Source organism: Stegostoma tigrinum, chromosome 3 (assembly GCF_030684315.1).
Source record: "Stegostoma tigrinum isolate sSteTig4 chromosome 3, sSteTig4.hap1, whole genome shotgun sequence".
NCBI lineage: Eukaryota > Metazoa > Chordata > Chondrichthyes > Orectolobiformes > Stegostomatidae > Stegostoma > Stegostoma tigrinum.
Window position 1 is genome coordinate 106,402,839 of NC_081356.1, and position 27,923 is coordinate 106,430,761.

At 42.6% G+C, this 27,923-nt stretch overlaps 1 protein-coding gene across 1 annotated transcript; it reads right to left on the reverse strand.

Annotated features, from left to right (window-relative positions):
* Positions 1 to 24,727: 24,727 nt before the first annotated feature.
* On the reverse strand, positions 24,728 to 27,276 carry ch25hl2 (cholesterol 25-hydroxylase like 2). The gene is made up of 2 exons (XM_048528322.1): positions 27,262 to 27,276; positions 24,728 to 26,921 (listed from the first exon to the last, which is right to left on the reverse strand). The coding sequence occupies exon 2, from the start codon at positions 26,162 to 26,164 to the stop codon at positions 25,256 to 25,258; it is 909 nt and encodes a 302-aa protein (XP_048384279.1). The 5' UTR covers positions 26,165 to 26,921; positions 27,262 to 27,276; the 3' UTR covers positions 24,728 to 25,255.
* Positions 27,277 to 27,923: the final 647 nt, after the last annotated feature.

The window sequence follows — 27,923 nt, forward strand, 5'->3', positions numbered from 1 at the left end:
CTGACATCTCCTCATACCGCCCCCTCAATTATGATCCCGCCCCTGACCACCAAACCATCGTGTCTCAGACCATTCATAACCTCATCACCTCAGGTGACCTCGCACCCACAGCCTCCAAACTCATCATTCCCCAACCCCACATCCGGGCCACCACCCACGCCCTGCACCTCCTCCAAGACTTTCAATTCCCTGGTCCCCAACACCTCATCTTCCCTATCCCTGTGTAACCGTATCCCCCACACAGATGGTTTAAAAGGCCTCTGCTTCTACCTCTCCCACAGCCCAATCAGTTCCCTCCACCAACACCCTCATCTGCTGAACAGAACTGCCCTTACCCTCAACAACTTCTCTGTAACTCCTCCAACTTCCTACAGGCTAAGCAGGTGGCCATGGGTGCCTGCATGGGCCAAGCTATGTCTGCTTCTTCGTAGGATATGTGGAACAATTCCTTACTGGCACAATCCCCCACCTCTTCCTCTGCTACATTGATGGTTGTATTGGCACTGCCTCATGCTTTCATGAAGAGCTTGGACAGTTCATCAACTTTGTCAACACCTTTCACCCCAACCTCAAATTCACCTAGACTATCTTTAATACCTCCTTCTCCTTCCTGGACCCCTCTGTCTCCATTTCTGGTAGCTGCCATGAAACTGACATCTATTTCAAGCCCACCAATTCCCACAGCTACCTAGACTGCACCTCCTCTCACCAACCCTTCTGTGATCCCCTATTCCCAATTTCTCCACCTCCGCCACATCTGCTCCCAAGTTGGAGCAACCCACTTCTGCCCATCCCAGATGTCCTCCTATTTCAAGGATGGCAACTTCCCCCTTCCATTCATCAAAACTGCCCTCAACTGCATCTCTTGCATCTCCCACAACTCAGCCCTCAAATCCTCTCCACCAACAAAAATAAAGACAGAATCCCCACCGACCTCTGCATCCAATGTATCATTCTTTGCCGCCTACAATCCAACCCCATGACCAAAGATATATTTCCCTCCCCACCCCTAACTGCCTTCCATAGAGACCACTCTCTACAACTCCCTCGTCCGCCCCACACTCCACACTAACTCCACTACCCCGGCACCTTTCCCTGCAACTGCAAGAAGTTCTGCATCTGCCCCTACACCAACCCACTCACCTCTGTTCAAGGCCCAAAGCAAACCTTTCATATTAGACAGGGGTTCACCTGTATATCCTCCAACTTGGTCTACTGTATCCGCTGCTTCCAATGTGGCTTCCTCTATATCGGTGAGACCAAGTGTGGACCCGGAAACTATATTGTAGGCCATCTGTGCTCTGTATGTGACAAAGGAGAACACCTTCTGGTTGCCAACCATTTTAACTATCCCTCCCAGTCCTTGGGCAATGTGTTCATCCTGGGCCTCCTCCAGTGCCACAATGACACCACATGCAAACTGGAGGAGCAGCTCCTCATATTCCACCTCAGGAGGTTACAGCCCAATGGCCTTAACGTAGAATTGACCAGTTTTAAAATATCCCCACCACTGGCCTCATCCCATGACCAACCCTGCCTCTCATCCTCTGCTTCTTGACCTAGCACAACCTGTCCTTCTTCTCTCCCACCTATCCACCCCATCGTTCCCACTGACCAATCCACACAACTCCATACCCGCACGCATCTATTACCATCCCACCTACCTTCCTGAGCCACACCCCTCCTCTCTCTATTTATTTCTGAGCTCTCCTCCCCCTTCCCAGTTCTGAGGAAAGGTCCTGACCTGAAATGTCAACTTTCCTGCTCCTCTGACCTTGCCTGGTCTGCTGTGTTCCTCGAGTTCCACACAGTGTTGTCTCTGTTTCCTGAGATGACAGGTTTGTCATACAAGGACAGATGAGGTGAACTGGGTCTGTAATCTGTAGAGATTAGAAGAATGAGAGGGGATTGCAATGAAAACTATAAAATAATTCTGGCAGGACTGGGCCAACTGGATGCAGGGATGATGTTTCTCCTGGCTGGGGGCAGGGGAAAAGTCTTTTGTTGATTTATTATTTTGGAAAGCACAATATAAAAATAAGTAGTTGCACTTGTTCTAATGAAGACACAACAATTTATTGTTCAACTATTATCTGAATCACAAAGGTTGGTTAGTGAGGTTCATTTTGATTATAATATCACACCATTTAATTACTGTCTGTGAAATAAACCAGGCTAGCAATTTCTTTGATTCCAGCCTGAAGTATATTCAATACAACCATCAGAAGTATAGAGAAACATATAGAAAAAAGCACATTATCCGGTTCAGATTAGAAAGGGGCATCAATTGTTACTGCTGGGAATGCTGTCATCTGAATTATATGCTGGATCCTCCGGGCACACTGCTGAATTTAAGAGTTTAGGACCACTAATAGACTTGACTAACACTTTAACCCAAACCAACACCTAAGTCTGGCCAGAAATTGGTTAAAGATGTAATCCAGCCTTTAGAGGAGAAACAGAGACAAGAATAGTCCAAGGTGCAGTGATGGTATGCACAATACAGCAATGTTTGCAAGGTACTGTTCTTTTGACAGTGGAAAGAACATGCTTTTCTATAAATAATGTCCCCTTAATTCATTTTCTTCCATTACCTTCCACCCTCAGTTAACCATCTGAGCCGAGGTAGTACATTCTCCCCATGTCTGTTTGGGTTTCCTCTGGGTGCTGCAGTTTCCTCCCAGAGTCGAAAGATGTGCCGGTTTGGTGGATTAGCCATGGGTAACGGGGTATTATAAGGGTAGGATGCGGGGGTGGATCTGGGTGGGTTTTGCTTCAGATGGTCACTGTGGATTCAATAGGTAGAATGGCCTCCTTCTGCACTGTGGGGTTCTATGATTCAGCTGCCAAGAGCTAGAAATAGTTGAGATAAAAGCTATATTTGTTTCTTTCTCTTGGTAGTTAACCAGCAATATGTTTCATTAAGGATGCATTGTCTTCAAAAAATAATTGCGAACCTCTGTTTTGTTTGCTAAATCAATAGCCCAGAAATTCAGATGACCAGATAGCACTTTCTGCACAGTAGATTGGCGTTGTGCATCGCAACCCTATGCAAATTCCACAGGAATCACTTGGGAAGTTAAAATTTCTGTAGGACAATTACGCAGCATCTGGAATCGACCAAAACAGACCCTTTTGAGATTTCGGATTTTCAAAGGTTCTGACTCACTTAAGCCTAATATTTACTCAGGGAAATTTAGAAGATTAAAATCCTTCATGAACTCCTGGGTAATTATTCAACTGAACACCTCAACTCACCACTGACCAGCCCAAAATAATATCAGACTTCCTTCACTTGACACCCCCTCACCCTCACCCACCCAGCCTCACTAGACCTGAAACCACCTCCCTTTCTCTGTTCCTCAGACTCAGCACCCCCTTGCAAATCCAAACAACTCTTTGGACCTTTGGACATTGTTGGGCACTCCACCCACCCTTAACCAAACCCCACTAGACCCAAAACCATGTGCCCCAACCCAGCCTTAATAGACTTGATACTGTCCTCTCCAACTAACTCGAACTCACAGACTCAACATACCCTGACACAAGCCCATCAACCTACTATATGCACTTATCCACTTACTAGACACCATATCTCCACCCACCTGGTACCTGAAACACCCCACCACCTCCTGCTTCCCCACCTCCTAACCCTCCACTTTCAGCTTTTCAGCAAGGAAAGTGGCTGCAGGCCATTGAAACTACACTCACTCCTGCTGTAATGTTTCCTGGTCTTATCACTGTCTCATAATGGAGATAAGCTGGAGAGGGTTCAGAAGAGGTTTTTACATAGTGGCCCCATAAACATGGCCCACCTTTCACTGCGGAGTAAGGTGGAAGATGGTTTGGGTGGTTATCCCCAGCACAAGAAGGAGAAATGGATCAGATCACATCACATACAGAAATGAGAATTCCTCACACTAGATAATTAGGTTCCTACTCATGACGGAGAGCGAGCTTCATTCTCACATTCTCAATTTTTCATTTAACCATGGCTATTCATCCATCCCCAACTTTTTTAGCACACCTTCAGCTCCATGAAGTCAATATGCCCAGCACTTTCACGTAAACTGACTTAAAAATGAAATTGACTAGTTGTTGCAGGCTTCTTATTTCGCCCTCTCCTATCGGTATTCCTGATTGTCTCAGGGTCGTCCTCTTGTCAGCTCCTCGAGGTTCTAGTTCATTTTGATTGTTTTATTTGTCACTTGTAGTATTTTCACTATTAATTCACTCTTCAGTCAAATTCCATCCCAATATTGATATGTGGCAACATTTCTGTGTTGTTCTGACTGAATGAAATGATTCCCAGTTCAGCGTCTACTTAGGAAACTCTTTAAAAGTTTACTTCAGTGACTTAAGATCAGTGCACAGACTATTTAAAAATACCAATCGTCATTTTTGTACAAAACATTGCTAAAATGTCATTACAGCACGGAAGGAGGCTATTCAGATTGAGACATACTTGCTTTCTGGAGTACAGTACAGTCGGAAATGCAACAGCATTGCATCTTATCATCCCCCATCTGCATCCCCAAACTAGATTATTTACTCTGTTTATCTCCTAATACAAGGTGGTGCATCCTCTGTGGTGCAATCTGTGGTTCAGCAGAGACCAAGGCAAGCTACTCAAGTGCCTGTTCTGTCTGATGAGATACTCTTGGTCTTTGGGGTTTGTGTTTTTGAGGGCCTCGATCAAGATTGTTCCACATGAACCTGTGCAGGAGCAGATGTGGCCTAGCAGGAGAGGAGACAACAGATCAGCTACTGGTTAAGAGGGAGGGTGGGCATAACGGGTGAGAAATGGGAGTGTGCTGGATAATAAACTCTCTGGTGAAGATTATTGTAGTATAAGAATAAAGGTAAGGCATCTGTCAACTTATTTAAGAGGAAGACAGTTTATCATCCAGGTTAAAGCATAACATATTTATTAGAACATTTGATGTTCCATATGGGGATGCAATGGCCGAGTGGTATTATTGCTGGATTGTTAATCTGGAGACCCAGATAACATTCCAAGGACCGGGTTTCAAATTCTGCCATGGCAGATTATGGAATTTGAATTTAAAAATAACAGGAATTAAGAATCTAAAGATGACCTTGAATCCATTGTCGATTGTTGGAAAAACCCATCTGGTTCACTAATGCCCTTTAGGGAAGGAAACTGCCATCCTTACGAGGCCTGGCCAAAATGCAACTCCAGACTAAGCGATGTAGTTGACTTTTAACTGCACTCTGAGCAATTAGGAATGGGCAATAAATGCTGGCCTAGCCAGCAACACCCCTCATCCAGTGAATGAATAAAGAAAAAAAATAATGCTGGTCCCTCTGTCCACGTAAGAAGATATTATTGCAATGGATATCACAGGATGTGTATCCCAGGATAAAGCTAAGCTGGTCAGATGGGCTGATCAGTGGCAAATGGAATTCAATCTGGATAAGTATGAGATGATGCACTTGAGCAGGACAACAAGGGAAGGGAATATATGGTGAATGGTAGGACCCTGAGAAACACTGAGAAGCAGAGGAAACTTCGTGTACATGTCCACTTTTCTCTTATGAATATGAAATAGTTACCTTTATTAGCTGAGATATAGAGTTTAAGAGCAGGAAGGTTATGCTGGAAATGTATAAATTATAATTTAGATTAGATTCCCTACAGTGTGGAAACAGGCCCTTTGGCCCAACATGCCTACACTGCCCCTTGGAGCATCCCACATAATCCACATACCCCTGAACACTACAGGCAATTTAGTATGACTGATCCACCTAGCCTGCACATCTTTGGACTGTGGGAGGAAACCAGAGCACTTAGAGGAAACCCCCGCAGCCATGGGGAGAATGTGCAAACTCCACACAGACAGTCACCCGAGGCTGGAATTGAACCCGGGTCCCTGGCACTGTGATGCTGCAGCGCTAACCACTGAGCCACTGTGCCACCCCGGCATGGTGTTAGACGAGCTAGAGTATTGTCTGCAGACACCATCTCCCTGGCCTTACCTGGAACATTTGGACAACAAGGATACCTACATCAGGCTTCTACTCATTGACTACAGCTCTGCCTTCAAGGCCACAATTCCAAACAAACTTGTTTCCAAATTCCAGGACCTAGGATTCTGCTCTCCCTCTGTAACTGGATTCTTGACTTCCTGACCAACAACCTGCAGTCAGTAAGGATAAGTGACCACAACACCTCCTCCATGATAATCCACAATACTGGTGCCCCACAAGCTGCACACTCAGCCCCCTACTATACTCATTATGCACACATTACTGTATGTGGCCAAATTCTGCACCAACTCATTTCCAAGTTTGCTGACGACACCACCCTTGTAGGTTGGACTTGAAGCAACGAGTTGGAGTCCAGGAAGGAGATAATTTGCTTAATGGCATGGTGTAAAGACAACAATCTCTCCTTCAAAGTCAACAACATGAAGAAGTTGGTCATTGACTTCAGGAAGCAGAGTGGAGGGCACATCCCTGTCTGCATCAATGGTACTGAGGTGGAGATGGTCGAGAACATCAAGTTCCTGGGAATGATGATCACCAGCAATCTCTCCTGATCTACTCACATCATGTGACAGTCAAGAAAGCACAACACCTCTACTTCCTCGGGAGGCTAAGGAAATTCGTCATGCCCACAAAGACTCTTCCCAATTTTTATAGATGCACCGTAGAAAACATCCTATCGGGATGCATCACAACGTGATATGCCAACTGGTCTTCCCAAGATCAAAAGAAACTACAGAGTCACGAATACAGCCCAGTCCATCACACAAAACAGGCTCCCATTCATTGACTCCACCTATATTTCCGACTACCTCAGGAAAGCAGGCGACATAATCAAAGACCCCTCCCATCCCAATTATAATTCTTCCAACATCTTGATTGGGCAGATGATATAAAAGTTTGAATACACATACGAACAGATTCCAGAACAGCTTCGTCCCCACTTATCAGACTTTTGAATGGGCCTCTTTAATGTTAATGTTGATCTCTCTCTGCACCTTCTCGGCAGCAATAGCATTGTGTCCTGAACTCTATTCTGTTTCTTGATTCAGTTGTACAGAATGATCTACTTGTAAAACACGTAAGACAACACTTTTCATCGTACCTCGGTACACGTGATAGTAATAAATCAAATCAAATATGATTGCAGTGGAGACGGCACAGAGGAGAAACACCAGAATGTTGCCTGGGTGGTAAATTTTGGTTATGAAGAGAAATCGGATGGATTGGGGTTATTCTCCTTAGAGCAGAGGGAACTGCGCGTGATATGACTGAGATAGATACAATTATGCGGGGGTGGGCAGAGATACAGTGAACAGGAAGAATATTTCCCCTTGATAGAGGAATCAGTGACTGGGGACATAGATAGTTCTTCACCCAGAGAAGGACGGGAATCTAGAACTCACTGTCTGTAAGGGTGATGGAGGCAAAACTCCTCATAACATTTAAAAAGTATTTTGGCATGCACTTGTGATGGTGAGATATGCAAGGCTGTCGGCCAAGTGTTGGAAAATGAAATTGGAATAGTTAGATTCTTGTTAGTGAACAGCACAGATGGACCAAAGGGCTTTTTTCTATAATGCCCTGTGATATCAACCCATGTGTGTATGAGGCAACTGTTTGTCATAGAAAAATATACTTGGAAGACAAGTTAGTCCTTTATATCTATCTCTTAGCACAAGTTGGAAAACACCTTGCGGTAGGGTGCAGCTTTTGCCTGTGTGGAATCACCATTTAACTTCCAAACTCTTTAAATCCTCCAAATTCCATATTGAGCCTTTCAGGTTGGAATTCAGATTGTGTTATGCAGGTTCTCATCACACGCACAGCTTCCTGACAGCTCCCATAATATCAAGCAAATATCAGGTTCGGTCAGATATGAATAGCTGTTAAAAGGGCGGTGTTCCAACTTGTAAATGTATGCAATTAGAATGAGATCCCACTGCTGAATTCAACCTGAAGCTATAGGTGGCATGGTGTTGTCATCTTTGAGTAGCCCTATCAGTGGTTTGTGGTCTGTTACTATTACAAATTTATGTTTGTAAAGGTATTGATGGAATGTCCTCACATCAAACATGACCGCCAAACCTTCCTTCCCTATCAGGATATATTTGTGCTCCGCATCTGCCAAAGCCTGGGAAGCATACATTGTAGGGTGGACAGTGAGACCCTTTTTCCTCGGATGGAGATGGCTAGCATGAGGGGACATAGTGGAATAGTGTGGGTTCGATGGGCTTCAGTTTGGTTTCACAGATCGACTCAACATCAAGGGCCGAAGGGCCTGTACTGCACTGTGGTGTTATATGTTCCATGTTCTCTCCATTGGGTCATCTGGAGCCAACACTACCCAATATCAGTACTTTCCTGACAGCTCCCAGCACACCAAGTAAATAACCAGTTCAATCAGATAAGATTAGCCATTTACAGCAGAAAATGTTGAAAATACTTAACAAGTCTAGCACCACTTAAAATAAATCATCAGTTGCTGGCAATAAGGTGGTGAAAGAAATATGGTATTTGGAAGCCAGAAGTGCTTTCTAAGTTCTTACCTTAAACGTTCACGGACCTTTTGATGTGACTCACATAGGTGCCACACCCTCCAGAAACCCACAGGACTATTGTTCAAGTAAAACATGTAATTCAGTTGGTTGACTAACACAATAATGGATTGTAAGAAAAGATTTTATGGGTTTTGATATCCCCTAAGCTCATACCAACAGACTGGCTCAAATTTTGCTGGAAACTGATATTGAGTTCACGACAACCTCTGTTCATGTGTATCAATGATTTGTTGTGAGACAGGGATACCATGTGAATTGTGAGTAACATTATATTGCTGGACAATTTTCGACCCAAGCTGTTAAGCCTTTCATGTCAGTTTGCTATCAGTTTTCTTATCAGTAGCAAGAAATTTTGAGATTTATAAAGTAAATTGAAATTAAACACAGCAAAGATATTTAAGCCTACTATTTCATACCCTAAGGAACGGTAGTTAGGGAGATTTATGGCATGACATAAATTTATAGTATTGCACTCAATCAACACTTGTCTATCCTAGAAATGATTGTTTGGATTTTTGGAGAATTGATGTAATGTTGTTTAGGTCCTGCCGTAGACGGTAGGAGTCAGGCCTAAACGACATCACGGGATACAAAATGAAACAGTGTAGGACAATGGCAGACAATGACACATCCCTCCCCAGTACTCAATGCTTTCTATACCACTGGTGTGGTTATGCATTCCCCGACGGCCCCAGACATATCTGTTCCCTCTGTCACTGCTTCATAAGTCAGATTGATTTTCCTGGGAGTCAACCTGAGGAAAGCAATAGGCCTGGACAGTGTCTCCAGCCAAGCACTCAGATCCTGTGCGAACCAACTGGTGGACATATTCACTGACATCTTCAACCTCTCTTTCCTGCAAGCCAAAGTCCCCATCTGCTTCAAGAAGATCACCATCATTCCCGTACCTAAGAAAACATATGCAATGTGCCTTAATGACTACCGCCCAAATGCTCTGACCTCAATCATGAATTGCTATAAGAGGCTGGTCATGGCCCACATCAACTCCAGTCTCCCAACCTGCTTCTGGACTTCCCACGTGGATGTGACTGTCAAGCAGGCACAACAACATCTCTTCTTCCTCAGGAAGCTCTGGAAATTTCGCATGCCCATAAAGTCCCTCACCAACTTCTACAGATGCACCATTGAGAGAATACTGTCTGGGTGCATAACAGCCTGATATGGCAACTACTCTGCCCGGGAACATACAAAACTATAGAAGGTGATGTTTACAGCCAAGAACTTCATGGAAGCCAGCCTTCCATCCATGGACTTTACTTACATGGCCCACTGCCACAGAAAGGCGGCCAACGTCAAAGATCCATCACACCCTGGTAATGATCTCCTACAGCCTCTTCCGTCAGGTAGAAGATACAGAAGCCTAAACACACACACGAGCAGTTTCAGGAAAAGCTTCTTTCCAGCTGTTATCAGGCTGTTGAATGGGGTCTAGCCTCAAATAATGTAACCTGTATGTCTCTAAGTCTTTTTGATCTGAACATCCTTTTCTTGCTGTGACCTCCCTGCACTGCTCATAAACAAAGCTTTTCACTGTATTTTGGAGCACGTGCCGATAAAATCAAAATCAAATTGAGCAGGGCTCCTTCTGAAATGCAGAACTGTTCTTCCATTCTGACAGGTCCCTTGCAATGTGGCCAAGTTGGGAGAAAGCAAAGCATGCTCCCTTTCTCACTGTACTCATCACTGTATTTTAAATGGTCCAGCATCGCAGACAACTATGTTGACAGTGGTTGTTGCTGGGTAAGTATGTAAGTTAGTGTTGAAGTTCGGCTTCCAGGTGGATAGGGTGCCAGGTAAGTAGTGCACCAGATACATAGAGAGTTAGGATGCCAAGTTGGGAAGGTGTAGGGATAGTTCTGAAATGAGGGAGGTGTCGTGCCCAGTGCTGGTTTGGGGGACTAGGTGAGTGTTGAGTCAAGGATTGTGAGGGATTGTCGAATGCTGGGGTGGGGTAAGAGGCAGTGTCATTCTGGTGTAGGAAAAACATTGTTTCCCAGTGTACAAATAAAGTGTTGGGTCAAGAGCTTGGGATGAAATATTTTGTGGTGAGGTGTAGTTGGGGTACGTGATGTAAACATCTTAATCATTTTCCAAGAATTAGACCAGGTATTTAACATTTAATATTGAACTTTTCCTGAGTACCTATTCACTTAAATGCACAGGCACCCTCTGAATTCTCCAAATCTATCAATGTATCCCTTGTTTGCATATCAGCATGCAGAACATCAGTAAACTCAAGATTCTGCCAACTCTCTTCCGCAAGTTTAAATTTGAAATCAGTTCAATATATTCATTGCGCGCAGTCTTTTTCAATGACTTCTTGATCTCAAACCCAACAAGTTTTGTCAGCTGTCAGCAGTTCATAGCGAGAGTTCTTATTCTATATTTCTTTAACCTAACCCCACACTTATTCAATCATTGGAATCCTTCAGCAGTATTTTTCACAAAAAACATTTACAGGATGCTCCATCACTTACGCCAGAAATCTTCCCTGAGTGGATAGTCTTATTCCAAACCAATATGAACATGCACATTTCAAAGAGCTTACATCTGGAGTTTGACACTTTGGGGAAGAAGAGTTGCTCAGTACTTTCAAAAAAAAATTAAATAGCCACTTAATGAAAACACAATGGCAGGGCTACAGGAATAAAATAAAGGAATAGGAAAGTGCAGATTGTTGACCAAAAGTTAAAATGGACTCAATGGGCCAGATAACCTGGTTCTGTGTTCTAATGATACTATAGCCCAAATCTTCCACGTAGTCGCAATGATTGTCACCTCAAGAATTCCCTGACTCGGCGCTGCTAAATATTTCTACCAGTACCTTCCTATCTCGGGTTCCAAAGAAGTACACAGCACAGGGTCACTCAGAGAACTCCATTGGGCTGGTATAGACATAGCACATTATCACATTTTATACCGCCAGTGCTGAATAGTAAGTTCAAAGTTCCAGTTAAAGAATGATGAATGAATAAATGAGCAAGGTACATGAGAACATAAGAACTAGGAGCAGGAGTAGGTCATCTGGCCCTTCGAGCCTGCCCCGCCATTTAATAAGATCATGGCTGAACTTTGAGACTCAGCCCCACTTACCTGCCCACTCACCATAATCCTTAATTCTTTTACAGTTCAAAAATGTATCTGGGTAGACGGGAGGATAACTGTATAATGTAAACAAAGAAGAAAGTGGATAAAATAGGTGATGTGGATAAATTGTTGTGATCATTAGTGGTCTTGTGATATGTTTGTTTACTATGGAAAGTTAACTGTCAGTCATCATTAACTAGTCCATTCTTCATGGCAATGCCTGCACCAATCAGAGTCCACAAAACATCCAATCAGTATTCTCTCTTCACATTGTACATTGTTTTCTCTTTACTTTGGTACTTATTGCATATTGCCCTGATGAGTGCAAGACAGAAAACTTTGACAGAATGTTTTATTTCTTTTCCAACAATACTCAAGCTCAAAAAATAACTATTTGTAAACCTTTAATCCCTTGCATTTTCTTTGAATGGGACAACTTCCCGGCTGAACCAAGCAATTTCTTTCATGAGGTATCTTGAATCATTGGACTTGGTCATTACTTTGCAGTAGTCACTTCCATGGAGTTCTATGAATCACATTTTTAATCTGTGTCAGCATGTTTTTAATCTCAGTGCACCTGCAGATGTGTGTTAAAGTATGCAAATGTTATACTTCTACCTGTTTACTGGTGTAGACTCTCTCTTTTTCCCTCAGTAATTGTATGACTGAAACCACCATGTTCCCTTTCTAAGTTGTACTAGTCAAAGATTGGTAAGATCTCTGTCACAGTTACTGAAGATTTTTCCTGGGAAGACAAAGGAGTCAAATATTCTGCTTGAACTTGCTTCTTCCAGGTCACCTCGATATCTTACATCAGACTTAAATCTGTCACAGCTGTTTGTTCACAAAACTGTGGTACTCCAAGTTGCATCAGTCAGTTGACTAAGGCAGGGTATATTGTTAGTTGGCTATTTCAGTGCTTGTTTTTCCTTAGAAATCTTGCTAGCTCTTACAGTCTGATAACAACAGTCAACAGAAGACATTTGAGCCAATCTAATATATTCAGTCATTCCTATCTCATTAACAGCATAAAACAAAGTTCTTACGCCAACATAACTAATTTTAATAGATTCTCTGTTTGTTTAGATTCTCCCATGAATCCAGAAAATTGTTTCATGATCAGTCATTCCTTGACCAGGTGTTCTTTAACTTTAAAGTTTAACTCCTTCCATCATCTGAAGAAGTCTGAGGTTATGAGATACTTTTAAGTCGAGTGTGGCAATCCTTGATTGCATTGTATGTGGATATTTTCTGCTACTTAGCATGCCCTATGTTGAAGAGCTGTTTGTAGATTACCTTTAATCTTAAAATGTTTTGACTCCTGGGCCATGTAAGAATACTTTTGTCAGCTATAGACAGTGTTCTCTTAATCATGGCTTACCATCTGATACTATAGTTTCACTCACCCTATTATCGAATTTGAAATTTGTGAGATGACTATTGAATAAGTATCAAATGCCAAACTGCGAAGTCTGTAGCACCTACTTCATGTTGTAAACTGTTCTACCTCATTAACATCTTTGTGTAGGTAACAATTTGATTTCTTGCTTTTCTGAAACTGTGTCCCACTTCTGCACATTTTCTGAAAGCAGTTTATTCTGTGACAGATGAAACATTCATTTTTAGTAGTTGGGTACGGTCTGTGTCTGTGGAGTTTCTTTGCTCCACAGTGTTGACAAGGACTTCAGTGTCTATTGCTTGTTGTACTCATTTCTCAAATGTGTCATTTATTGTTTTATTCCTTAAAAATTGAATGAACTCCTCTGATCTCCTGTACAAAAGTTGATCTTCTTTCAGGATTGATCTGTATTGCTTCTAGACTTCTCCTTCACTCATGATCTGATTGGCTTTCTCTCAAGTCAGATCTTCCTTGCGTTGGAATAACTATTACAAAGATTCATCAACAATTCCCAAAACATTCAGTCTCTAATAAATCCTGATTTGAAAAAGTAACCATGGCCATATTTTTCCACTAATCTACAGGGATCATTAATGAAATCATCCATAAATTCCCATGCATGTTAGCATTTTCAATTAACTCTCCTCTTTTCAGAATTTTCTTAAGTCTGAGAATGAATTAATCATCAAAGACTTTCAATACCTCTTCAAAAGTATCTGTTGCTTATATACCATGTAATGAATCACAACATATTCAGTTTTACTTACAATTGTGTATAGAAGTGTATTCACTTGCCTGCTTTTGATTTAGTATCTGACTTGGAATCTATTTTGTACAGCAGAAATTGTTTTCTCCAAAATATCCAATTTGGTGATCTATTTGACTCATTTCTAAAATTATGTCTTTCAGGCAATATTAGTTCTCATGCTATGTCTTCCAAATTTGATTGCATAGAGTGCTTGCTTAAAATACCTCTATCTTGCAGCAATAGAAGTTCTGCTACACTTTGGCGTAGTACTGGAGCATTTCCCCAGTTTTTGTAGCTGAAATGTAGCATTCTCACCTCCTTATACCTTAACTGGAGGATTTCCATTCTTCACAGGTAAAGCAGAGGATTCTCAGTTTTTTTTAAAACTGTGTCACTCCCTGAATCCTGTTGTTTGCAAAATTATTAATTCCTACTTTATTCACACTTTTACCGAATGATTCCCATGCCTCAGTGTTTAAATGATTGATTCCTGCCTTTGTTGTGGCTCCTATGATGGAGCTGAGAAATGAATAAAGTCTCCAAAACTTTCTGCCCCATTAGATCAGGTTTGCTTAGACTTTTAGTTTATTCAACATTATTACTTTAATAAAGTAAAGAATTGCAGATGCTGGAAACCTGAAACAAAAACAGAGTTGCTGGAGGAACTCGGCAGAAACTCAGCAACTGTGGAGCGAAAATGGAGTTAATGTTTCAAGTCCAGTGACCCTTCTTCAGACAATTATCACTTTAATTACTGACTTTGCAACATTCCCAGGCCTGTGTCCTCAGGTTAGCATTTCTTCGGTGGCTCTTTACTTCCTTCAGAATAGTCGTGACTCATGGTGCTTGTTCATTATCTTGGTAACACTCAATCTGATCTCTATATCATTTTTTCACCTCGCTTTTCCAGCCTGGATTACTTTTAATTACAGGAAGAGTTTCCCTAGCCCACCAGGAATTTTAAGTTTTACTCATTGAGATTCCAATGTCTGTTCTCTCACCACTGAACATTGAAGTGGAACTGCTCGAATGGACCATTGCTTCATGATGTAGCTTGTTTCTGCTTTGCAGTTACTAATCCTGCTTCACCAGGGGGTTAGACATTCTGCTACTGTGGTATTCTCTTACCAAGTCTGAAATATTTCGCACATTCACTGGAGTATTTTTCCTTGTTGAAGATTGTCATGTTTCTTCATTAGGATTCTCAAATCTTCATCTCTTGCCGGCTGCTGATGGTGCTGTGGGAGCAGGTCAGTTCAAGCTGGTCCGATCCTGCTATTCACTAATTTTTGTATGATCAGTCAAATCAGAACCACATTGTTGCCAACCACGGTGCATGGACAGATCCGCTCCCTCCACTGTTTGCTCATGGCAAAGGTTGTCGCCATCATTCTCTTTAAGCATAGCAAACCACAAGATCTGCTTGATCTATAATGGTAGAGGCAAACCACTGGTCTAATTTGAAGAGTATTTTACAGCTAACAAAATTCAGTTTATTTCATGCCAGCAATTGATAACAGGTTACATTTAAATGATAGACGTTACTTTGAGGAAGACTAGGTATTAGGTCTCACTCTTTCAAGATCCTATTGAGTTCTGTCCACAAATCCATATCACATCATTATTGTGAGTAATACTTATATCATTCCTCAGTATGAACCCTTTCAGACCCATGGATGGGTAGTTGGGTGAACTGTCATGTCAGGTTTGGGAAGTAGTCAAGTGGATAGGGGATAGTTGGATCAGGATTAGTTGGCTGGTCAGGCAGTAGTCAGATCTGTCCAAGGGTTTAGTCAGGTGGTTGGGGAGATATTTGAGTAGTGGTTCAGGGTCGGGGTTACGGGAGAGGAGGGAGTATTTGGGTGGTTGGGAGTCAATCTGGATAGGGTGGGTGTTTAGGTCTGGTTGGAAACACAGTTAGGGGTCAGGATAGGAAGTTGTGTGGACCGAGAAGGAGAAGCAGGTTTTGTATGAATGATAGAAAGGCCAGATGATTAATTACCCAAGAGATAGACAATTTTATTTCTGTCTTACATTTCCTGGGTAACTATCCAGGGAGAAGACCAGTCAGTGAAATCTGGCAGATATCCAGCATAAGTAATTGTAAAACCTATTACTAAGGGGCCTTTAGCCCACAGATACAATAATTATTGCATTAATGTGTTGTTCAGCAAGTTGTAATAAGTTTTGTCTTTAATTTCATCTTCACTGTGATTTCTTTGTTATTTCATTCCCTGTTTTTTACCCAGTAGAAAAGTTCTATACTTATCCTTGAAGAATCAAAGAAGTTCACAACGGAGAATGAAATCATTCAGCCCATTCTATCAGTTCCAAATGTTGCCTGAGTAATCCAAAACTAATGCTATTGAATCACCATCTCCCTATAAGCAGTGGGTTCCCCTTGACCAAAACTTAAGTTTTATCCCAAAGTCCCACCTGAGCTTGAGTATAATCATGGTGGAGAATGACGGGGCATTTGGGAACTGTGGTCTACTAGAATGTGTTATGGAGTAGACCAAATCCCCTAAAAATATATTAAGAAGATCGTCTAGGCCCCAACTTTTTCTTATGTTCTAAAGGCAAGGGTAAGGCAGTGTGTTCAGAATGCAAGTCAATTAGTCAAACTACCAGTCTTGAAGCAAAACACATTTTATTCTTACACTTATTGTAAAAATATATTTAAAAAAAAGAATTGGAATAAGTTAACTCTAATGGAATACTTAACAGAATAACAGACATTTAAAGTACTAAACAGCAGCAGTTCCAATATTGTAACATCCCATAAATACACCCTTGGCAAAGGCAAATTCAGCAAAACAGATTGTTTCACATACAATTATCCTGTCAGGAGGAAAGAACATCAAGAGAAAACTCAGGGTGGCGGGGGGTGGGAGGGAGCGAGCGGAGAGAGAGAAAGGGAAAGAGAGAGAGGACTTGTGTTTTGCTGCAGCAGGAACAGATGTGTAGCAGCTCCAAAACCCCAACAGCTCCTGAAAGTTAAAGTAAAATCTTGGCTCTGTGGGAGCTTGATGCTACCTCTTCTATTGTTCCATTTTAAGAAAAGGAACCTGAGGCTTCACAAGCTGTTTACTTTATTGGCTTGGAACATACCACTCCATACTTCTATTTCAACCTCTCTTTTTATAAAAAAAAACCAGGATAAAATGTACCATTTAAAGCCATAGTATCGTCACAATCTCCCTTAAAAAAATGAACCATCAATATACAAAGATGGCTTCATTTTTAAAAACATTTAGTCTTGCACTATTAGTACCCTACAATATATATACATTACATTGATTCTAAGCATGCAAATATTCAACACTACAGTCCATTTCAATCTGTTTCTTCCACTCCCGAACATCTTCATCTTCCTTCATAATAGTGTGACAAAGCATTGGCAATGACGTTCTGTCCCCATGTCAAGTATACAATTTTCCATTTGAATGACTGCAATAATAAGATCCATCTAAATAATCTGAAACTTTTATCCTTAAATTTTTCCAAAAACTTTAAGAGGTTAGATCAATTTATACAATTGTGTCAAACAAATTAATGGCAACATAAATCTTGAAATGTTGCAATGCCAATAGCAAACTCAAGGTCTCCTTCTCAACTGTGGAATAATTTTGTGGATGAATATTCAGCATTTTGGAAATCTACCCAATAGGTCTTCCAATCTTCTCATCATCATCTTGCAAGAGTACAATACTAATACCCATATTACTCGCATCAATCGCCACTTTGAATGGCCTTGAATAGTTGGGTGTGGTTAACACTGGGGTGGTGGTTAACACAGCATTCAGATTGTCAAATGCTTTTGACACTCTTCCATCTACTGAGATTTTCTGTACTTCTTCAACAGGCCAGTATGTGGAACAACCCCACTATTAAAATTTGGTACAAATTTTCAATAAAAAACACTCAGTCACAGGTATTATAGTACTTCCCTCTTCATTGATGGTATGGGAACCATTCACCCCAATAACCTCTGTTTTCACATCCCATGTGATCATTTGTCCATGTACAATATAATGGCCCAAAAATGTGACTTGGGCTTTTGTGAACTCACTCTGAGCCAAGCTTATCACCAAGTTCACCTCCCAAAGTTGATTGAATAATTCTGCTAGATGCTCCAAATATTCCTTCCATGTGGGACAGATAATCACCAGATTGTCAAAGTACACCGCACAACTGGGTAATCCAAAAGTAAGTTATTAGTTAGTCTTTGAAATGTAGTTAGCACATTTTTCATACCAAGCGTCATGATTTAAAACTCTACAGTCTATCTGGTGTCACAAAAACCAAAATTTTCTTTGGTCTTTCAGATAAAAGTACCTGCCAGCGAGTGAGTCCACCTTAGGTGATAAAGTTGCTTGTCCTACATTTCAAGACAGTCTTCCAAACATCGAATAGGATATGAGTCAGATTTGGTAACTGCATTAGCTTTGCAATAGTGCACACGTAATCATTGTGCGCCATCTGGTTTTCACATCTTTAGTAAAGGTAAGCTCCATTCACTGCCACTCACTTCAATTGTATTGTCTTTCAGCATGCATTCAATCTCTTTTTGAACCTGTGTCAACTTTAGAGGCTTAAGTCTATAAAGATGTTGCTTCATTGGAACAGCATTTCCTATATCTACATCATGCATCATTACATTAGTACTTGCCAGCTTATTCCCATGTATCTCTCCATGTGATTGTAATAACTCTTTCAGGTCATCTCAATTTTCTTCTGGAATGTAACTCAATAATTTATTCCAACTTTTGAGAGCTTCCACGCTGTCCAATTTAATTTGAGGAATGTACAACCCAGAATCATCTGAACTTGGTTCTTCACTCTGTATTTTAACTAGTAACATATTCTCCTTTTGATTTCCTTCCCTATCAAAGTACATTTTGAGTGTATTCACATGATACATTGTGTATTTTCCTTCTACCTAGTATTCTTATCAAATATTTCACCTCACTGAACTTCCTTTTAATTTGATTAGACCTGCTAAACCTTGCCTTAAAGGTTCACCTACCATTGGGAGTAAGACTAGCCTTTATCTCCTTGAGAAAAGCTTTGAATTTTTAAAATCTATTTTGTCCACATCACACCACATGCTGTGCAACTTTTAAATGCTGTCTAGCCAGTTCACCGGCTTCATTTAGTCTTTCTCTAAAACTTGACAGATAGTCTAAATATGTGGTCTCTGAACTCTGACTCACCAAATATCACTTTAATTAATTAGTGCCCTCTCAACTCATGCCCAAAAATTAATTCAAATGAATTGAATTTAATTGATTCATTAGGTGAATCTCTAAATGGAATTCCTTTATCCCAATCCTCCTGACAGTCTTTGCTATAAGCCCTCAACATGGTCTTTAAAATTTGATGCCACTGTTCCAAGGCTCCCTGCAATTCTGGATGGTATGCAGTGGATTTGAATTCTTTTATTCCTAAGCTATCCATAATTCCTTCAATAATTTTGATGTAAAATTTGAACCTTGATCTAATTGTATTTCTGTGTATAGTCCGTATCTATTAAGAAATTTGAGTAACTTTCCACAATCCTTTTAGCTATGATACTACATAATGGAATGACCTCTAGAAATCTGGTAGACATATCCATTATGGTAAACAAATACTGATTTGTAATTTGTTTAGATAGGGGTCATATGCAAATAATTAAGACGCTCATAAGAGGTTCCTCAAATCTGGGAATTCATATTAAGAGTGCTGGTTTATCATTGTCTGAGGTTTTCCAATAACCTGATACATATGACATGGCCAACAAAATTCAACCACATCTCTATGCAGTCCAAACCAAAATAATTTTTTTATGTTTTAGCCCGAGTTTTCCTTACTCCTAAATGACATCATCTTGGCAATTCATCTGCTACCCACAACACCTCCTTTCTATAACCTGCTGAGAATACAACTTATTGAACTTTTGCATTTTCATCCACATGAAGAGGTGATGGTCCCCATTTCCTCATCAAGACTTCATTATTAAGAATGTAACATTCTGAGATACACTCAGATTTTTCTTCTGTGCTTTTTGAGACATCTGCTTTAGTGTTTCATCTTTCTGTTGTAATTCAACTGATTTCTCTGAACTAAAAATATCCATTTTGTCCTCCACCTGTTCTTATTTTTTTACTCAACCACTTGCTCAAATGTAGTTTCTGATCATTGAACTTAAAAGCCCTTATCTTTATTCCTTGATTTCTCCTCCTGGTTCAGCCTGTGGACTGTTACCACACAGTCAAGAAAAATCTCAGGATATACATTGTAATACTTCATTTGTCTGATTTTCTGTTGGCTTTTTAATCAGAGTGCACATCACTCCCACCTGTGATCCAGCTATGTCAGTGCCAAGGATAAACCGTAGGTCTGGAACCAAGAAATGCTCCAAACACCACTTTTTGCTGCACTCCCCAGTATCAATGTATAAAATGGAATACTGCTCTTCTCACCAAGGATTCCACATATTACCATGTTTTCTGGCAATACTCCTTCTGAATTATATATCTCTTCATCTTTCGCCATCAATGATTGACTTGTTCCGTATGAATAAAATTTTTAATTTCTTTACTTGCTCCCTATGGCATACACTAGTAAATCTTAACCACACAACTAAATGCTTTAAAGAGATCTGGCACTTTCTTCTCAAACAAATCTTGGTTGTGTTATACATTCTTTCATAAATTTAAAATAAATCCCCCGTGCCTTATAAGCTGTTTACTTTGGTGATACTGGGAACTGCAGATGCTGGAGAATACAAGATAACAAAGCGTGAAGCTGGATGAACACAGCAGGCCAAGCAGCATCTTAGGAGCACAAAAGCTGACGTTTCGGGCCTAGACCCTTCATCAGAGAGGGGGATGGGGTGAGGGCTCTGGAATAAATAGGGAGAGAGGGGGAGGCGGACCAAAGATGGAGAGAAAAGAAGATAGGTGGGGAGGTAGGGAGGGGATAGGTCAGTCCAGGGAAGACGGACAGGTCGAGGAAGCGGGATGAGGTAATAGGTAGGAAATGGAGGTGCGGCTTGAGGTGGGAGGAAGGGATGGGTGAGAAGAAGAACAGGTTAGGGAAGCGGAGAAAGGCTGGGCTGGTTTTGGGATGCAGTGGGCGAAGGGGACGAGCTGGGCTGTTTTTGTGATGCAGTAGGGGGAGGGGACAAACTGGGCTGGTTTTGGGACGCAGTGGGGGAAGGGGAGATTTTGAAGCTTGTGAAGTCCACATTGATACCATTGGGCTGCAAGGTTCCCAAGCGGAATATGAGTTGCTGTTCCTGCAACCTTCGGGTGGCATCATTGTGGCACTGCAGGAGGCCCATGATGGACATGTCGTCTGAGGAATGGGAGGGGGAGTTAAAATGGTTCGCGACTGGGAGGTGCAGTTGTTTATTGCGAGCCGAGTGGAGGTGTTCCGCAAAGCGGTCCCCAAGCCTCCACTTGGTTTCCCCAATGTAAAGGAAGCCACACCTGGTACAATGGATACAGTATACCACATTGGCAGATGTGCAGGTGAACATCTGCTTATTATGGAAAGTCATCTTGGCACCTGGGATGGGGGTGAGGGAGGAGGTGTGGGGGAAAGTTTAGCACTTCCTGCGGTTGCATGGGAAGGTGCCCTGTGTGGTGGGGTTGGAGGGGAGTGTGGAGCGGACAAGGGAGTCACGGAGAGAGTGGTCTCTCCAGAAGGCAGACAAGGGTGGGGATGGAAAAATGTCTTGGGTGGTGGGATCGGATTGTAGATGGCAGAAGTGCCGGAGGATGATGTGTTGTATCCGAAGGTTGGTGGGGTGGTATGTGAGAACGAGGGTGATCCTCTTGGGGCAGTTGTGGCGGGGGCGGGGTGTGAGGGATGTGTTGCAGGAAATGCCGGAGACGCGGTCAAGGGTGTTCTCGACCACTGCGGGGGGTAAGTTGCGGTCCTTGAAGAATGTGGACATCTGGGATGTGCGGGAGTGGAATGCCTCATCCTGGGAGCAGATGCGGTGGAGGTGGAGGAATTGGGAATAGGGGATGAAATTTTCTTTTTTAGCTTGGAACAGATTGCTCGGCATTTCTGTTTCAACCTCTCTTTATAAAAAGCCAGGTCAAGATATTATCTCTTAAAGACATAGTTTTTTTCACAAATGAACCTCACTTCCTATCACTTTTATAGGCAAATCTATCTGGGAGAAGGGAGCAATATTCACCAGTCCATAATGGTTATGGCTATGAGGAGCATTTGGAGGAGATGGCCACATAGTGTTCACTTTTTTGTCCGGCCTAGTTCTGTACCTTTGCCTTTGGTGGGTAAAGCCTTCGATGAATTGTTATACTGATGTTTGGAACACTTTTGACTCATTTACATTCCTTGCCACTTCTTGTGGTTCTGCAGCAGTGTCCCTACTACAGTATCATCAATATTCCCCTCTCCATTCTGGCAGCCTTGCCTTGGCAGTGGGAATACTGCCAGGAATCCCATTTCACAGCACTTGGCCCATAGCCTTCTCTGCCTTAGTGTTGCAACTGTACCTCTTCATTCTGCCTCTACCACCCATTCAAGAACGGAGTTCTAGGTTCCCACCATGCACTGCATGGAAATTTTTTTCCTTACAACCCCTCTGAACCTCCTGCCCCTTACTTTAATTCTATTTCCCATTTATTGATCCTTCCACCATGAGAAAAGCTTCCTTCCCAGCTACCCAGTCTATACCCCTTATCATTTTATACACATCCTCCCTCAGTCTCCTCTACTCTAGAGAAAACACGTCCAGTCTGTCCAGTTCATAACTAAAATTCTCCAGCCCAGGCAACACCTAGTAAATCTCTTCTGCACTCTCTTCAGTGCAATCACATCTCAACAACAACGTGGAATCCAGGTCTACACAAAATACTTTAGCTGTGCCTTAACCAACATTTTATAGAGTTTCAGTATCCCTGATCTTGAACTCTATGCCTCGGCTCTTAAAGGCAAGTATGCCATGTGCCTTCATAATCACTTTATTTCGCTATCCTGATGTGGTGTGGGACCAGTGGACAGGCACACATGGGTCCCTCTGATTCACTGTGCTACTATTTATCATGTATTCCCTTTATTTGTTTGTCCCAACAAACATATTCGATAACTATCTCCTTTCCTGTGACCCACTAAACAGAGGTAAGTGTCTTTATTTATTCACCCTATCAATACCTTTCCGTAATTAATAAAATCATTCTTTAATCATCTCAGCCTATTTTGCCTCAGCGGAATAAGACCCAGTATGGCAAAACTCTTTATATCATCTTTACCATTTCTCCTAAAATCTGATGAATCCATTGATTATCCCATGACTTCCCAGAGTAACTTTTTCCAACATTGCAGCCGGACTCAAGTTGGGGCATAGCCATTCGTTATATGGTGTTACTTTAACATGTCTCTCTTGTACTAAATGCTTCTATCTACATAAACCCTGTCATCTCGTTTGAATCTCACGTTTATTGGTTCAAATAGCTATAATATTTAAAGTAGGGCCTGTTATAAGCACTCTAAGATTAAGTGATTTTTAATAAAGGGTCTGTACGTTTGTCACATCGGGAGGGGCAGGACAAAACGTATTATTCTAGTGAAATAAACAATGTCCTAGAGAAGCTCAGAGATAATTGGAACTGCAGATGCTGGAGATTCCAAGATAATAAAATGTGAGGCTGGATGAACACAGCAGGCCAAGCAGCATCTCAGGAGCACAAAAGCTGACGTTTCGGGCCATCAGATGAAGGGTCTAGGCCCGAAACGTCAGCTTTTGTGCTCCTGAGATGCTGCTTGGCCTGCTGTGTTCATCCAGCCTCACATTTTATTATCCTAGAGAAGCTCGGCAGGTCTATCGCCATGTGTAGAGAGAAACAACAGATCAACAACATTTCGAATCTGGGACTTCCACAGGCTGTATCTTGGGATACAGTGCACTGCGCACAAAACGTGCCAACTTTTTAAAGCACTCTTTTGCTTGTTTCAGATCTTCAGCAGCTACAATCCTTTGTTTTATTCGCGTATATACACCTGAAGTGTTATTTTAATAGCGTTAATTTTAATACCTTGACACTTCTGATAGGTTGGCACAATTTAACCAACAACCACCCCTGGCGCAGTTGAAATGACCTTACCTAAACCATTTTTCAAATGGCTGGGCTGTAAGCAGAGCAAGCGCAGCGCAGAACAGAATGACTCGGAGCTGCAATACGCAAAAGTAGAGCACCCACAATTGGCTGCAAATATTAGAAGTTGCGTGGTGTGATGCTGTCACATCGACATAAAATGACCAGCCGGAAAGGCAGACAGCAGCAGTAAGAGAGTGGCGCTTCTGCTACATTGTAAATAGATATGAGGTCATTGACCGGGATGACTGTTTCTCTGCTTATAGCCCAGCATTTTAAAAATAGTTTATTTCGGTAAGGTCATTTTAACCGCGTCACGGGTTGTTGTTGGTTATATTGTGCCGACCTATCAGATGTGTCAAGGTATTAAAAACTAACCCTAATAAAATAACACTTCAGGTGTGTATATGCAAATAAAACAAAGGTCTGCAGCTGCTGAAGATCTGAAACAAGCAACAGAATGCTTGAAAAAGTTGGCACGTCTGGCAGCATCAGCAGAGAGAGAGACAGAGAGAGAGAGACATAGTCAACATTTCCAATCCAGTGACTGAGGAAGAGATCTGAAGGATTGGTTTGAAGAATCTGAAATGATTGGATTCGAAACGTTAACTCTGCTTTCTCTTCAGGAATGCTGCCAGACCTTCCCAGCTTCTCCAGCAATTTCAGAAAACGGGTATCGTTGTCTTAAATACCTTTTGCGCCAACGTTTTATCGACTGGACGTCCCACCTTCTCCTCAGCATCTTCCTCCCCTCTGGGTCAGAAACATTGATCACGGTATCGAGTGAGTACAAACTAATCGCTTTTATTTGAATTCCAAGACATACAATATTTTCCAAAACAAGGCACATATTTACAGTGATGTAGGCATTCCGCGCCGCCTCTTAAAATACACAGTTTATCCGTCTTTCAGTGAAAGCGGCGCACGTTTGGAAAACAGACTGAATGGAGAGGGTTCATTCTCGCTTTTTCCACTCCACAATACACAAGGTGATCGAAAACATTCCTAAATCTGGCACAATACACAAGGTGATCGAAAACATTCCTAAATCTGGCACATTGTTAAAGCCGGACATTGTTACGACAGGTTTGCCTAGTTGAAATAATAAAATGGAACACACCTAAATTTCGCATATATTCACACTTAGCCACACTCCAAGTGTTTCCGTTCGTTTCTTTAAAAAAAGCTCTATAATAAATATAATCTAGAGCCTGTGAGCATCAGAATATACCTACAGTTCACATTGCTCGAGATTGGGGTAGAGTTCCCCCCGGGGTCCGCGGCCCGATCGGATGAAACTTAAGGGCGGTTGTTACTTGTGGTCTTGGCGCGCTTTGCGTGTCTTCGCTTGCATCTCCGAGACGGCGGGCGAGCGCCTGCAATCACAGTGGGTGCCGCAAAGCCAGTCCCAGTGAGAGAAGAAAGGCGCGAAGTGGCTCTGGGGTTTCTGGTGGTGAGTGTCGTGTTTGACCGTCCCGCCCCACAGGCCGAACGGGATGAGATTGTGAAGGGCCCACGGGAAGTCGTAGCCGCTGTGATCGTCGACGGAGATCCAGATGTTGAAGACCATGAAAGTGAAGCCGGTGAGGCAGTGGCACTGCAGGATAATTGGGTCGATGGTCGTCCAGAAGCCAACGCTGACCAACTCCCAGGCGGAGAGGTACTGAGTGGACCAGGAGAAGGGGGCATAGTATTCGTGGTGGATGGCATGGAAAGTGGTGTAGAGCCAGCGGATTTTGTGGTGCATCATGTGCCAGAAGTAGTACTGGAAGTCGAAGAGGATTGTACAGCCCAGGATGCCAATGAGAAACTCGGAGACCAGCGGTGCTTCCTCCTGTAGAGGGATCGGTGGCCGCCAATACCACTGACCCACGGCGGCTGGAAACACATAGATCAGGTGGTTGTAGCCAGTGTGCCACAGGGTCTTGAAGATGTCTTCCCAGGTGACATGCTGCTCGGGGTGGATCTTGTACTTCCTGATGAGCGGGCACCTGGGAGCCAGCAGGTCGAGCATCATGTAGAAGGTGCACACAGCGAAATAGGTGGAGACCGACATGACCACGGGGAAGAGGGGCGAGCGGAGAGCGTCCTGGTGCTGGGTGCGCAGGTAGTCCCACAGGGGCTGCAACAAGGACTTGCTCCAGATGTACTGAGTGAAATTGGCGTTTTGGATCACCTGCACGTAGGGGTCGAAGATTCGGCTCGAACCTACGGAATACATCTGGGGGGTGGTGGGGGGCAGGGAAAGAGTGTGCTTCACTGTGCTGGAGCGGACTGAAAAAAGAGGCAAGTTGCTTCGATTGTCCCCAGGCCAGCTTGTGGCAAATTTGAAAGGTTTGCAAATGGATTTCAAGAAATGCAGATGTTTGAAGGTTCACGTAACCAGGATACCTCCCCTTTGCTGCCCCCAATCCCTTCACTCGCGCCTGCTGTTGAAGCGTCCTCCTGCCTACACCGTGCCGAGTGGAAGGTCCCGTTGATCCCGCTCCTTTTTGAAGACGCCCAACAGCTCCGATTGGTCCCAGAAACCCAATCGAAAATTCCAAGGTCAGATGAGGGGAGAAGGAGGTGAGAAACACAGACACACAGAGAAATAAAGTGAACGGTTCAAATGAAAATCTGACTTAACCTTGGCAACTCGACGTTCATGTGAAGTTACTGGCCCGTCCCACATGGAATTCGTCTCCAATGAAAGGACAGGCAGAACCCGGTGCCAACCGATAGCCAGTCAGCAAAGCAGCGCTGGAGACTCTGTGGACATCTTCATGTTTCAGACTTGCCCAAACTTTCAACAACACTGTACCCCTCAACGAAAATGTAGCGCTCCGATTCTGCTAAGCTTCACGGAATTTGACGAGTTTCAGTAAAATTCGGAAGTTTTCATTAGCTGCTCTCAAAGCGTCTCCTTCTGCCTCCATCGGCGGTGAACTCAGATCTTAAGTTTGCGCGTTATTCGTCGTAACAGCTACTGAGCTGAGCTGAAAACAAATGAAGGGATTGTGGAAAGTTGTTTTTTTTTCCCCCGAAACAAAAATATAAGCGGAAAGACTAGGACAGGAAATCACCGCGAAGCCAAGCACCGCACATTGAACCAACTCATCTCAGGATTAAAGGCTGCTTTCAAATCTGCAATTCTTTTTGCTTGTTGCCTATTCCTGCTCATCTCCTGTGTTCATTATCTTCCGTAAACTGCACTCAAGGGAAAACAGACCGCGGTTTATTTCCGAAGTGACTGCTTTTTAAATATTGCAAAAGAGCAATTACAGAATGCAAGACCTTTCAACAAAGTTAGCAATGGCTTATAGTTGATTAATTTACCCTCAAAATCCAGATTGAATTTTTTAAGCACTTCTTTCCCCAGCTGCTATCTGTTCTGATGTCTGAAGAGACACTAGTCTTGTGAATGTTAACGAAACGTTAACTCCGAGTCCTCCCCATAGGTGCTGCCCAGATCTGCTGAGTTTCGCCGGCAATTTGTTTTTGTTTGCAATTTCCAGCATTCGCGGCCCTTTGTTTCATTGTAAGGTTTAGGAAACTGAAATCAGACAAGGACCTCGAGGAAGCAGAAAGAATGTAAGTAAGTTTTGGAAGGGAAGCTTTTAGGAAGGTTAGTGCAGACTCCATGGGGCGAATGGCCATTTTCTGGATTTCAGGGATTCAGTGACTTCTACGTGGATCAATAGGAAAGCTGGGCAGAGAAATGGCAGAAAATTACAGCACAGGAACAGGCCCTTCAACCCTCCAAGCCTGTGCTGATTGAGATCCTCTGTCTAAACCTGTCATCTATTTTCTAAGGGTTGTACCCTTTTGCTCCCTGCCCATCCATGTACCTGTCCAGATACATCCTAAAAGACACTATCGTGTCTGCCACCTCCACTGGCAACGGGTTCCAGGCACCCACCACCCTCTGTGTAAAGAACTTTCCACGCATATCTCCCATAAACCTTCCTCCTCTCACTTTGAACTCGTAACCACTAGTA